The 15,119-nt window shown below is 39.3% G+C and overlaps 1 protein-coding gene across 1 annotated transcript in view; it reads left to right on the top strand.

Annotated features, from left to right (window-relative positions):
- Positions 1 to 15,119, top strand: part of PLEKHH2 (pleckstrin homology, MyTH4 and FERM domain containing H2) — a 111,647-nt gene that overhangs the window by 77,019 nt on the left and 19,509 nt on the right. Inside the window, exons 19-25 of the mRNA XM_065401584.1 lie at positions 1,163 to 1,342; positions 4,315 to 4,412; positions 4,853 to 5,030; positions 7,201 to 7,356; positions 9,161 to 9,258; positions 11,200 to 11,341; positions 13,424 to 13,569. Of these exons, the coding sequence (XP_065257656.1) occupies positions 1,163 to 1,342; positions 4,315 to 4,412; positions 4,853 to 5,030; positions 7,201 to 7,356; positions 9,161 to 9,258; positions 11,200 to 11,341; positions 13,424 to 13,569 (998 nt within the window). The remainder of the gene's footprint in view (positions 1 to 1,162; positions 1,343 to 4,314; positions 4,413 to 4,852; positions 5,031 to 7,200; positions 7,357 to 9,160; positions 9,259 to 11,199; positions 11,342 to 13,423; positions 13,570 to 15,119) is intronic.

Consider the following 15,119-nt stretch of genomic DNA (forward strand, 5'->3'; position numbering starts at 1 on the left):
ATTTGAGTTCATTTTCAGTTATTCTGCTGCTAATCAAAATTAGTCAAATATATCTAAATATCTCAAGATAGAATGAATCTAATCTGTTGATAGTTTGTTTCCCTTCTATCTTGGTTATTAAAATAATTCCTTAAAGATTAATGTTTAAAATGTATAAGTGGATTTAGTGATCATGTAACCAAGGGACTAAATATGTAGACCAACTGGAACTCACCTTTCTGGGGCAGGTGTTATGCAAACTTTCTAGGACAGCATTGCCGTTGCTTTATGGAAGCTCCTAGCTATTCCAGAAGTGGAGTTTGCTTGAGCAGAGACTACCAGTAGTGCAAAATATTATGCTGCTTTTGTAATGTGAACAAGTGGAGACAGAATGAGACCATCAAACTCATGGGACTTGAGCCCAGATTTTAACTTAGGACTCGTGAGCTAACGAACTATTGCACTAACCCATTGTGCCACCTAATAGCTCCCCTCGTTGTTTCCTCTCCCCTTCCCACATTGAAAACTTTCCCAATGTAGAAAGAATACAACTCAAGAAACAAAAAATCCTAATGTTCTGGTCAGTTCGTAGTTTGTTGCATGAGGCCTTTAAAGTTTGTTGCTCTTGTTTCAGCAGCCTTGCCATGGCATGCAACACTGCAACTGCTCACAGGACGGACCAGCCATGATTGTGTTGTGCCCACTTTTTGTTTTTATACTGACTGCCTTTACAGTAGGAGAAGATTGATTCTGAGCTTGCCCTTTTGGGTTTCAAAGTCCTGAACAATGTATATAGGCCCTTGTTGTATTCAGAACCTTCTGAAAACTTGCCTGACATCACCTCATCATGTCTCAGTAGGTGATTGTGTTTTTGCTGTCATAGTTCTTAGTGAGTAGAATTCACTCCCTGCAGAAATCTGCCTCATTTTATCCCTCCCCACTTTTAAAAAAGCATTTGAAAATAGACTGTTCAGAGGTATTTTTATCTTAAATCTGGCCGTGTAGAGAACCCCACCCCTTTCCTCATATTTTTCCAGTTATAGCACCTTATTTGTTTTTAAAATTTTAATTAATTTAATGCATGATGCTTTAAATATTATTGCATTTTTGTTATGAAGCACCTCTGTGAAGGAGTTAGGGGGAGGTTGATATATAAACTTACATATTATTATTTTATATCCAGACCTGCCAGTTGTTTATAAATGCTGCAGTTGACTCTCCTGCCATTGATTACCATGTATCTTTGGCCCAGAGTGCTTTGCAGATCTGCCTCACACATCCAGAGCTTCAAAATGAAATCTGCTGCCAGCTCATTAAGCAGACAAGACGACGACATCCACAGAACCAGGCAGGACCAATACAGGTATGAATAACTTCTGTTAATGGAATGTCCTTCACATGTAATGAAGAGCTTTGACGGACCATTGAGTACAGCAAAGAAATCTGTATGCTTAGCTAAAATTTGCATCTTTGTGCTGTGCTTTATTGTAAATCAGAAGAATAAGTGTAAAGAACATCCCCATCTCTTTTAAGGGCTGAACACAAATGCAAGTGGATTTACCTCAGCTAAAGTCTAAAGTAAGGTGTAACACATAGACCCCTGTGGTTCTCCTCTCAGCTGCTGCATGCTTCCTTGAGAGCCTGTCTTTCTTCCTGAGTTAATTCCAGATTCAGCCCCTAACTCACACAGAACATTTGTCTTTAGAATGTGCTTGAGGGGGGGCAATTCATTCCCCATATTTGGCCATGCACTTTAATATGCCTGTTTTCAAGACAAGTATCTTCTTTCCAGTGCCTGGCCTTACAGCCTCCCACACAATCTTGTACACATACTGCATACCAAATAATGTATATGCAGCACCTAATTGTGTTTCTTCACTCTGCTTTATTACCAGAACTATATTTTTCTTCAAATTTGTAAGTAGGAAAAAAATTAAACTGAGAGGGGAAAAAGGGATTATAGTCTAAGTGGTATATACAGATATAGATGTGTTTTTATTCAGTACCTGAGTTCATATTTGGAAAATTATTAAGTTGACACATACTGCAGTTGATGGTTTTAATTTAACCTTTCTCTTTTTTGACACTCTTGTACCATTCATTGATAGGGCCTTTCTTTATAGATGAAAAAAACGTTGTTATAATCTTCCATAATGGTTTTAAAAGTACATTAAAGTGCTTTCATAAAATAAAAATAATAAATAAATAAAAATAATGGGATGAGGGAATGTTTTGAGGTCCCAGATCATTACGGGAAGATACGTTTTTTTCTCTCAAACACTTTCATGTCATTATCCCTCCCAAATAAAAGTCTGATCCATCTCCCATTGAAGTCCATTAATTTTTCCATTAACTAAATGGAAGTTACATCATGCCCTAAATGGGCTTTGAGAAAGAAACTCTGCAAATGCTTAGAGGGATAAAATAATTACATTCCCACCTAACCTGCAGGCAAGGTGTGAAGCTGCCACATAGTTCATCCTCAGCATCTGTCCTGGGCCAGAGGAGTGTGGATAGGAGGATAGCATCAGCAAATGAAATCTGGGGGGGGAAATGTATTCTAGGTAGATCTATAGTTGAGGTTTCCTGAAATTTTCCATTATAAGTCCCTGTTTTCAGTTGCTTATAACTTGGCCATCTTTAACCGCTTGGGCTGAAATTTTCCACATGAGGTGTTTGCCTCAGGCTGATTTATTGTGGGAAATATTCAATAAAAATGTTCAGCAGTTTCTCAGAATGAGGTCAAGGACAAATATGTTGTTTTACCCAAGTTAAAAAATTCGTGCAATGCTTTGTTGAGATGCTCTAGTGCCTGCACACTTTGGAGCAGGGACTTGAAATTTATTTGGTTGCCTTGGTGTTGGGGCTGTGACTTTTTCCCCAAATCTAGTTAAATTACGAGTCTCTAAAATTTTGTTTGCACATGCTCAGTAGAGACTTGTTAGAGTTTGGCAGCTAAATTCTCTGAAGATTCCGTCTGTAGTGGGCATGCAGGAGCTGAACATGACTTGCAGTTGCTCCTTCCACCACCCATGGATAGCTGTGATGCCATGCACAGGACCTGAGAGCAGGGAGGCCGTCTTCCTTTCACTCTCAGTGCAACTGTAATTCGGCCCCCTTGTGTGTATGCATATATACAGTCTTTAATCACATAGTCACAAACTATTTTTTCCACAGTAGTCAAGCCTTATTCAGTGCACAGTATGACTAGTGATCTGGGAATGCATCAGGATGTGTAGTGAATGAGACTGTTGTCTGTAGGATCCCTGCTTCATTTGTTGCAGATGTTGGAGACTGTGTAGTGAATGAGGGAGGGGACTGCAGCAAGAGATGGAATGGTTTGTGGTTTAGGGAATTAAATGCCACCTTAAATGGATTTAATTCCTATTTGATGCAGGACATGTTATTTAAACCAAATTTTTCATTAACTATGTAGTTCTTCATTTCTGGGTGCCCCACTTGAGACACTCTGGTCTGCAGAAGTGCTGGACACTCATAACTGCCCCTGGAGTCAGTGAAAGCTGAACAAATAAAACGCTACATTCTCTGAAAAAAATAAGTCAGGTTATAGACATCTCAAAGTGGGCACCAAAATTATTTTACACTTTAAACATTAATGTCTCTGTGCACTAGTTCCCCATATGTAAAATCGGGATAATAATATCACCTTACCTCACAAGGGTGTTGAGAAAATAAATTCATTAATATTTGTAAATCAGTGCTGAAGTGGCGAGCTCCATAAAAAAGCCCATTAGGAAATTAATAATTCTGTATTCAGAGTAGGTTTGAATAGCATGCAATAAATAAGTCTTGGGTCTACACATTGAACAATGAGGATAAAAAAAATGTCGAATAGCTGCTCATTCAGTGAGCATTGTTCATCCTGTGCACTGACTGAGGCAGGGGTCCTGTGGGGGAAAAAGGGATGTAATTAAACACTATCTATAATGCATACTCACAGGGGAGCTGAATTAAGGTGGCACAGGGAACCTTGACTCAGGTATTCCCCAACATTTTAGTGATTGACTTTGCAACCTTAGTTTTCTTTTAATGCACTTTTTTATATGTAATTTTATATAAACTGAACCAAAAAAAGTTGCAGGAAGGGGGAAACATGGAAATAGAGATAAAGACATCTTGGGCTTCCGATGAGGTAATATCCCAATTCATTTAAGCTTTTTACCTGTAGTTTTGAGCTTTTCCTTCCAATATACAATTGTCTGTCATTTTATTTGGCATTTTGCACAATGAGCTGCACTGTTGACCAGTGATCACAGCAGGAAGTTATTTTTCTTTGTAAGATGCCCAAAATAGTGTTTTTTTTCTTTTTTCCAGGGTTTGCAGCTGTTAGCTCTCTGTGTTGGACTATTCCTTCCTCAACACCCATTCCTTTGGCTCCTCAAACTTCACTTAAAGAAGAATGCCGATTCCAGGTGTGCTACGTATTACTAGCTGTACAAGTCCCACTGATGGAACTTCTAGGATACATTTTAAAATCAACTTTATGACATATTTGTGGACAAATGCTACAAAAGTATAATTTGTACACATAACTTGTGTGCATCACTTGGAAAATTTGTCCTTTGTTTTGAAAATTGCACTACAGTATTCTGAACACACAATGTAAAAGCATGAAAAGCACAATATAGCTGTTACCCAAAACGTTCTGAGGCAAATTCATTCCTGACAAAACTATTATTTTCAGTGGATTAACACCCTTTATATTCTCACCTTTGATGGAAAAATCTGTTGGAAACATTGCAAGGAAACCTCAGAGTTCTCCTTCCATTTGGATCTTTCAGTGGGTTTGCTCACAACTTAGCACATAGTGGAGCAGTTCATGAGCCATGCCCTGTTTCTCTTTTTGTCACAGAACTGAATTTGGGAAATATGCAATTTATTGTCAGCGATGTGTTGAGAGAACCCAGCAGAATGGGGACCGAGAAGCAAGGCCATCAAGGATGGAAATCCTTTCAACCCTTCTAAGAAATCCCTACCACCACTCGTTGCCATTCAGTATTCCAGTTCATTTCATGAATGGTATATACCAGGTAGGGCTCATAAGCATGATATTTAACTTGCCCAATCTGATTTTATTAGCACACTTGTGAAGTGGTTATGTGTGATAGCCAAGATGAAGGAGGGAGAACTATGAGCATTAAAGTAAATATGGCTTGAATTTCTCCTTGCTGGTGGTTGGCAATGGAATGGGCAAAGTAATTGTCAGATTTGATCAGTGTTTCAGGAAAAGAAAAAGTTTTGAGCAAAACATCTTTAAAAAAATTAAAAACCCATTATTGCCTAAGTAGTATCCACTTAATTTTTCTTGTTTAACCACATGAATGGAGCAGTCTGGAGAAGAGAGCAAGGTGTTAGAGGTATTCCCTCCAACTGAGCACCTTGGAAGTCGGGTAGCTCATTGAAGGTCATGAGGCACATGTGTAACTCTGATCATCATTAACAGAGGATACCTGCATTTATTACAGGCAGAATATGCTCCATAGTCTCTTGGGGCCAATCTAATGCCCTGAGTATTTCCTTCTCCTACAGCCCATCTTTCTCTTCTAAACTCCCACCACTACCACAGACTACCATTTGCCTACCTCCTCCCCCCTTTTAAACCACAGTATTTCCTATTCCTAATAGCTCTCTCCTCCTGAACCACACCCTCCTCGGGTGACAGTCATCAATTTCATGAACCCTTTCAGCTGATCCTCATGTCTCAGTTACCATCATTAATCCCTTAGTAGCCACAGACCAGGCTAACTCCTTTCCATCTCTGGAAGACAGATGAGGCCCCTTACAGGGGCCACGTTACCCTGTGACACAGTAGAACTCCCATTAACTTCAGTATAGGATCAGTATTGGATCTAGTATCCTTTCTGTGAATTATGGCATGTAAATAATTTTAAAATTATGTAGTTATGCACTGAATATCATTTTTATTTCCTGGTATAAAGAATAACTCTGCTTTTAAAACATTATTATAAACTTTAAAAAAGTATTCAATATATATCCAAAATAAATATATATATATATATTTATATATACTTGGATCTCCATTAAGTCATCACCTTAAAGTTTCAAAGAGAAATGCTTGAGATCAAAAAGAATTTAACCATCCATGATGCTTATATATTGGTTTGAAAAGACATGCTCCCAAGTGATATGAAATAAAACCAATAAAGAGTCTTAAATGTCACTATAATTGGTTAGTTAGTTGGGCTCAGATCCCCATAGGTATTTAGGCTCCTAGTTTCCATTACAGTCCGTCGGACTCCATGATCCAGTTTTTCTAAGACATTTTGTTACTAATAAAAGTGGTGTGGTTTCTTTTGTGTGCAGAGCCTGGTAGATACCCCTGTCCTTTAGCACAAACATAAAGTTGAGGGAAGTGTCAGAGACAAGTATCTGAGTAGACACAATTAGCCACCCGTTACTAAAAATTTTTAGTACCAAAGACAGAACAGGAAACTTGATAAATATTTTCACCAGTAGACATAGGAGGGAGAAGATATTCTTTGGACAATTACTATATATATTATATATCACTGCTCCTGAAATACATTTTGTATGGTATTTCAGACATACAGTATAATCTAATCAAGCCTCCTGTTAAATTGTATGTCATGCAAGGTTGTTATCTATAATCTTACCTGCTGAGCCACCCTGTCATAATTTTTTTTGTTATAGTATTTCTAATCATATTTTTCCTCACAGAGGAACATATCAAATTGCCTTTTTAAATCAAACATTTAGATTAATTCAAATCTATAGCTTAGTAAATAAAAAAAACCTGTAAATGCATTTATCTAGAGATTAAGTTTGGGCTGGAAAACAAAAAAAAGGAAAATAATATATTAGTTTAATAACAGTCTGAGATGCTATGTATAATAGTCTTTGATTTGGTAAACAAAATGCAATGACTTGTAACAGGTAAGCAAAGTTTTTGACATAAAATTTGCTCAATAGGGCAGAAGAAAGACCACCAAACTGTCTTCTTTTTTTCCAGAATTTACAATTTTAAATCCTGACTCAATTTTTGTCTAACCTATAGTGGAATTTATCAAGTTGTAATGACAATAAGCTATCCAAGGAGGATGGAACAGGGCACTCTCTTTCCATGTATGTTCTAGAAAGTGTCTTGTCCTTCTTCAAAATGTTACATTTAATATTTTTGAGAGTTCTTGTAACTAAAGTGTTTCGTTTTCCTCTGTTTAGGTTGTTGGATTTGATGCCTCCACCACAGTGGAAGAATTTCTGAACACCCTTAACCAGGACACAGGAATGAGAAAACCAGTCCAGTCAGGATTTGCATTATTTACTGATGATCCTTCTGGCAAGGATATAGAGCACTGTCTTCAAGGAAACATCAAGGTAAACAAAACTCTTTAATGAGCTGCACATATTAAACAACAAAAATATCTTAATTTTACAGAGGCCTTTTCAAACAAACAATGTAAGGGAAGATTATTTCCTCATTAAATGCTTTTTACTTTTCCTCATTTGACATACATCAAAGGAAAGATGAAAACAAACTCTAATTTTTAACTCTGAAATTCATTCAGTGGAATACATTTAAAAGCATTGCCTGGCAGACTAGAATGGCTTAGGGAATTGATGATGGGATAAGGAACTTTTCACCTCTAGGACACCAGTTTACATGAGGACTGTTATTAGTGTCTAAAAGTGATTACAGTCTAATGCTCATTCAGTGGCTTTAGTTGGTGTTCTCAGTCCAACTCCTGTGGCTGAACAACAAAGGTCTGAATACTCAGTAATCCTGAAGAGCTCTCAGAGGTGGAGTAGACTGGAGTAGAAGTCTCCAGATGAGGGCTGTGACACGAAGATTGAACTACCGTATCTTGTACTTTGCAAGTCCTGTGGCTAGAAGACTTTAGTGTCCAATGCTGGCAATCTGGTACTTGTCATCACATCAGATTTACTATAAACTTAGAAATATAAACCCATCTCCTAAAATATCAAAATACAAACAGCTCTTCTAATATGTTGCTCAAGTGAGGGATGTATTGGAGGATCAAGGAAAGGGGCTGACAGAGATCTGGAAGGAATGTCAGAGGGTTTCCTATCCAATACAAGGAGGAAAAGGTTTAGGTTCAGTTCAGTAGATTGGCAGTGCTCAGTGTAATGTTATTTCTATGGATTCTGAAGGGATGTCGTTATCCACACCACTCAGGATTAAGGTATTTGCAGCAAGGGCTGGGAAGACACACCATAATTGATGGTTTACTACGTTACATCGTCGTTGTCGCAAAGCAAATAGTGGGGCTGGGACTGCTGTTGAAGCAGCTCCCTCAGTCCTGGGGAGTAAGGAATGCCAGGTAATACCATCAGGCAGGCCTGTTACACCCTTCTGCAGTGTTCAGAGAAGTATTAACTGGCTTCAGGGGGCTCTGCATCCAGCCCTCTATGGCTGGAAGAAAGGTCATCATGATGCAACCGGAGATAAATAGGGCCATGGAAGATTCCTCTTTCCTACCAAAAAAACCCCAAAACCAAAACAAAAAATCATGACATGGAAGGCAAAAAAAAAAATCTATTAAACAGTTTACTTATTCTCGTATTTTGTTTTCTATTAACGTGAGATTTTGGATTCTGTTAACATTTCTGCTGAGTCTTTCCAAGGGGGTCACTAAATAGTTTCTTCCCATCTAATCTGAATGGACTAGAGTGCTGCCATTGCAACACACTCTTCCTTTGGTCTGGGAACAAGGGACCAAGCGAGTCTCCAACTTGCACAAAACACTTGTTAGAAACGGAACCATCCACAGCATGCAGTATAGTTGTTTAATTATCCTCTTTATGAAAGTCATTAGTTTGATTAATTATAAAACAACTAGTTTTGGATAATTACATATGTGTTGGCTCCTGCTAAATTATATACCTTTCCTTTCTGTATAAACATTGTATGGCCAGATTCCAAAACCAAGATCTGTCTGGTAGGATAAGCGAATAACAACAACAAAATCTGACTGCTAAATCCTCAGCTAAAAAGTGCCTGTACAGGTACTTTTCACAAATTTTAAAATTAAAGCTACGTGATTTTTCTGAGTTACAATAATTGAAATTCTTTCATAATAAACAGATGGTTTCCTTCAAAGATGCTGTTTTGGCAAGAAACTACAGAACTGACAGTTCCACATATTCATTTTCCTTTTAGATCTGTGACATTATTTCTAAATGGGAGCAGGCCTCCAAAGAACAGCATCCTGGGAAATGTGAAGGCACAAGAACTGTGCGTCTTACATATAAAAACAGGTATATAATACTGAGCATAATTCCATTACTTTGTCCTAGGAATTTTCTTTAATTTATATGGTGTTTATTATCTGGAAAGGTATTAGCTGAATCAAAGCTTACTCCAAAATGTTAAAAGAGAAAGAGACTGCAATCTTTGTTAAATAAATTAACTTCACTAGTATCAATATTTTGGAAACCTTCATATAAACCTTAGATTTTTGTTTTTCTTAAACTTAGCAGGTTGGGAAGTACAGAGTAAGCTAGTCGGGCAAATCCTGGTTTGTTTTCCTTAGTCAATCTGCTGGTTCATTGGACACCCCATCTCATGACCCTGCTTAGAGGCTGTGGCTCCTTCCCACATCCTCCACCAGGCCATCTTTCCTTTGATGAACCCTCCTTCCAAGCATCTTACACCTAGCAAGATCCCATTTATTGAGGTTTAGCTGGTCTGCTTGTCTTTCATGTGGGTTCCACCTGCACAGGTATAGAATAAGGCTCTAGGAGTAAGCAGATCCAATGTGCATGGAATTTTAAACATATAGCATGAACCTAACAAGAAGAGAGTAAGAGCAGGCTACCAATTAATGGGATCTCTAAAAGTAGAAGTCTTAGGGGTACATCTGTAGGAGAAGGATGAGATAATAGTGAGTTGAACATTATTTGCATAATAAGCAACAGCCACAGGTTGATATTTCATAGTTTAGTAGTAAAAAGGTCAGCACACAGTAGTTCCCATCAAAAGTTGTTTTCTCTTACCCTGTTTAGCTTGGAAAACTGTAATGTCCAATTGTGTCTACAATCTACATCCAGTAAAATGGAACTGATTATGTTATGTACCAGTATTTAATTTTTTAATTTGTAGGCAAAGCTTATGAGATTGAGGAGCACTTGTCTTGACCTACAACGCCCCTTTTGCTCAGTCCTTGGTCTCTCCTGAGCATCAGTTGCTAATTGTGCCAAACTTTGCTGGAACTTGAGTTTTGGATACATGGGGACTAGGCTGACACTACCAAATTAAAGACCCTAGATCTACAGAGGTGAAAAACCACTGTACTAATTTGCATTATTATGTACTTGGAAGGTCTATGATTCCTCAATTGTCAAGTGGTGTTGCATTTCATGAAAGTAAAATACAAATCAATGCTTAATTGTGAAATCATTAAACTTTATTCATTTAGATTCAATGAGGTGCAGATCTTTTGGTGGGTATCTATATCTTTAATTATTTTCAAACTGGCATTTAAATTCTATTCATGTTTAAACTTTTTAGTCTGATTTCTTATCATTCACTTAAAAATAAGATATATGTGTGCAGTGATGTGATGCTTTTTTTAAAATGTAAAACTAAGGGCATGTGTTAAGTAATCCGTTTGAACAGCAGAGTAACTAGCCTTCAAATTGCATTATAGAATTCCAGGATTTTACTCCTGTGCTGTCCCTGTTCTATGGAAATGAGCAATGGGCTTAACTGGAGCAAAAATTTTAAAATGACAAGATACTAAAGGGTCACTTTTTTCCACCTTTTAGAAGTAGTGAATGTATAGCTAGTAAAATGGTTTAGAGTGACAATTCTAGAGGTTGATTTTCTCCATTTGTCCACAGATTTAGTACAGTGGCAGTAAAAGCTTCCAAGTGCTGCCCTTTCTCTGTGCCTCAACTCTGCTCTGGACAGGTTACCTTCAGAGCTGAAGTGTTAATAAGTCTCTAGCACATTCATTCTTTGTCCTAGCTGCTGAGGCTACCATTTGTGATAGAAACACCTATCCATTAGGAACTGGATTGATATCACCAACTCATTTCACATGAGTCAATGTAAGCCATCAGATGGTAACAATTTATGGTCAGAGCTGACTTCAAACTAGTGGCCCGGAGGTGCAAGGTCATAGCTCTCATTACTAATACCCAGGGTCTAATACCCCTATTTTCATTTTTAAATAACTTTTCTTTCTTCTTTTGTAGGCTTTATTTCTCAGTTCAAGTCCGTGGGGAGACAGACAGGGAAAAGCTGCTGTTAATGTATCAGACAAATGATCAGATAGTAAATGGATTTTTCCCTATCAACAAAGAACTGGCACTGGAAATGGCAGCTCTTTTAGCTCAGGTAATCTATGAGTTTATGGTAACAGTCAACTTGTACATTAACGGGCCACTGCTGATCACTTTCTACTCCTATTGACATCAGTGTTAAGGCTGGAGGTTCACAGCACCTTGCACGATGCCCTAAGTAATTAAACATAGCATAGCCATTTGATTTTGTTACAGGGAGTCTTGAACAGGTCTCCCCATTCACTGTGCCATGAATATTCTGAAAATTATATATACCATAATAATACAGCCTACAGATGTTTCAATCGATATACTTCTGTATAAGATTTATTTTCATAAAGAAGAAAAACATAGAGATCATCACATAAAGAAAGTTTGAGAGTTACCCGTATATATTCGTTCATAAGCCGAATCTTTTTGGTAAAAAAGTGACACATCAAAGAGCGGGGGTCGGCTTATAAATGGGTCTACACCAAAATTTGATGATTTTAAACTCTATGGAATCATTGAATTGAATATCTAATACATTGTCGTTTTGTTTACCTGGAGCGTTCACAGGCATGGAGCCCCTCAGCTCCCTGTGGTTGCAGTTCGCCGTTCCCAGCCAATGGGAGCTGCGGGAAGTGGCGGGCCACTTCCCGCAGCTCCCATTGGCTGGGAACGGCAAACCGTGGACACTGGGAGCTGAGGGGCTCCGTGCCTGTGAACGCTCCAGGTAAACAAAACGTCCAGGCCCGCTAGTGGCTTACCCTAACAGGTCAGGAGCCAAAGTTTGCCAACCCCTGAAATATAGGGTCGGCTTATGAAAGGGTCATACAGTTTTTGCTATTTTTACCTAACCATCTTGGGGGGTCGGCTTATCAATGAACAGGCTAATGAACGAGTATATACGCTACTTTCTGGATTGGCTTAATTAGAACTTGTCAATTTATACCAGCTGAAGATTTGTCCCTGTATATGAAATGCAAGAAAACTCTATACAATATGTTTTTTACTTTTGTAATTTAAACTTGATTTGTGCTAACTAATTTTGCCTAGTGAATTTAATGTAATTGGAAGTGAAATATAACTTACGCTATTTTTGTATCAGTGAAAATATACTTTAATGGACAAAACCTTTTAAGTTTTACAGTATGCTAATCAACAAGACAATACATAAAAGGTACAGTAACTCCTCACTTAAAGTCGTCCCGGTTAACATTGTTTCGTTGCTACGTTGCTGAGCAATTAGGGAACATGCTCTTTTAAAGTTGTGCAATGCTCCACTATTACGTTGTTTGGCTGCCTGCTTTCTCCACAGCTGGCAGTCTCCCTACACCCCTCCCTCCCCCCCAGCGCCTCCCACCCGCCGGCAGACCCAGCGGATCAGTGCCTTCCTCCTCCTCCCCCCGCGGCAATCAGCTGGCTTGTGGTGTTTAGGAGGCAGGAGGGAGGAGCGAGGACTCGGCGTGCAGGCCAGCTGATTGCCCCGGGCAGGAGGGAGGGAGGAGGAGCGAGGACTCAACATGCCTCCCCCCTCCCTCCCCTGCCTCCTGCCCACGGCAGTCAGCTGGCTTGCAGCGTTCAGAAGGGAGGGGAGGGAGGGGGGAGGAGCGAGAACGCAGCGTGCGAAGTAAAGGGGGAGGAGGTGGTGGGGAGAAGAGGCGGGTCAAGGGGTGGGGGTTTGGGGGAAGGGCTGGAGTGGATGGGCCGAGGGTTGAGCCCCCTGCCCCCGGCAAAGTCATGTATAGCTGTGCCTGTGCTTGCAAGAACAGCAAGAGGAGCAGTCGGACAATCCATCCTCTTCCACTCTCTGACTCCACCACCTCAACCAAGCTTCATACTCAGCAGTGACGATTGTAGTATTAAATTGTTTCTTTAAAATTGTTTAAAACGTATACCTGTATTAAATTGCTTGTTTAAAATTGTTTAAAATGTATATAATGCCTTTTGTCTGGCAAAAAAAAAATTTCCCTGGAACCTAACCCCCCTATTTACATTAATTCTTATGGGGAAATTGGATTCGCTTAACATCGTTTCACTTAAAGTCGCATTTTTCAGGAACATAACTACAACGTTAAGTGAGGAGTTACTGTATTTAATTTCTAAAATGACTCTGTACAAACAAAGATCTTCTCTTTCCTGGCCTTTCCACTAGGTGGAGATTGGGGACTTCGAAAGACCTTTCTCAACTCCAGCAGGGCAAGTTACTTCTCCCTCCAAGTCCAATCAGACATTGAAACATGTAGTGGAGAGATTTTACCCAAAGAGGTATAGGCATGGCTGTTCAGAAGAACAGTTAAGGTGAGAGGGGGAAAGTATTATGATAGACAAGATGTGAACGTTTTTACTTTTAGGGTTCTGTTATGTTTAGGGATGAAGTAAGCCTTTTTCAGTTATATTGGAAGATTTAGATATACATTTATGAGAAATTTTTGTCTACAGCTATAGATGAAACTGAAATTCTTTTTACCAAATGGGTTAGGGAGAACCCATTTCCTCTAAAACTTTGTTACCCAAATATACAATAGGATTATTAATCATGTATTTTAGCAAAATGCTCTCAACTCTCAGAATACACAAATTACTTAAGATCTTATAACCTTTACTCACATAGGACCTGATTCTGACACTCTTACTCACTTGGAATATTATTTTACTCAGACAATAATCCCATTGAAATGAACAAGTCTATTAAGGTATTACTAAAGTTGAGTAAGGGTGCCACAGTCTGGTCCAAGAGTAGTCCTTACTCAAGCGGGCAGACTCATTGAACTCAACCAAACTACTTATATGAGTAAACGTTGCAGGATTTGTATCTGTTCTAGTCAAACATTGGGTATTTCATAATTTAAGATATTTTGAACAAAAATAATGTATTCTTCTAATTTCTGCTAATGTTATAGCAACTGTTTTCCCATGGCTCATGGCAAACAGAGCTACAAGAAAAGAAAAAGATTTGAAAAACAGGAAAATGTTATTGTAAAACCAAAATATAGCTGGGGTACTGAAGAGTAGGATATAGTACCTGAAAATACTTAAAATTGTTGGTAAAAAGTTTCTATATTTCATGTTGCGGATTGTCAGGGGGTTCGGTAGTATAGCCCAGTGGTGACAGTCTGCAGCTGTGTCGTCCAGCAGCAAGAGTCTGCAGGGCCAGCCGTAGGGGAACCCAGGCCGCTCCCTGCTCCATTGGGTTTCAATCCAGGGCCCTGCGACCAGCAGGTTGGGTATGCGGCCTGAAGGTGGACACCACCAAGCCTGCTCCTTGGGTTACTTCCTACTCCTACCCCTCCAAAGTCACCACAGGGTCTGCTTATTCACTCACAAAGGGGCAGGGTTCTCCCTGCCTGTGATCCAGAGGCTGTTTTACTCCAGTCCCAGCCCAACATCCCGAGTCTCCACAGGGCATTTGGCAGTTCAGCAGTGGGGTCTGGTCCAGGCGGTGTGGAGCTCCTGTGGCCTCTCTGCAGAAGCTAACAGCAGATAACTCCTCCCCTTCCTCTGTCCACCCTGATGACTAGGACTGCTCCCTTTTGAGCTCTGCCTCCATTTTGAATATGCCCAGCTAGTGCAGCTGGATGGGGCCTTGTGGGACTAGAGTTGCTTGTTAAACCTTGGCTCTCCAGTGTGGAGCTTCTACATCTCATCTCACAGATGTCCTTTTAATTCTACTTTCACACATGGGTACCTGTAGATGTATATCAGAAGCTGAGCTGTACTTTTGCACCCTGTGCTGCTAGTATTTTTTATTTAAAAGGGGGGTGGGAACCATCCTAGATAATTTAAATTTAATCATGGTGTTCCAGAAACAAGAAGGTACCTAAGGTTTGCTGTACGCAAATGATATTAAT

This window comes from Emys orbicularis, chromosome 3, assembly GCF_028017835.1.
Source record: "Emys orbicularis isolate rEmyOrb1 chromosome 3, rEmyOrb1.hap1, whole genome shotgun sequence".
NCBI classification, from domain to species: Eukaryota; Metazoa; Chordata; order Testudines; family Emydidae; genus Emys; species Emys orbicularis.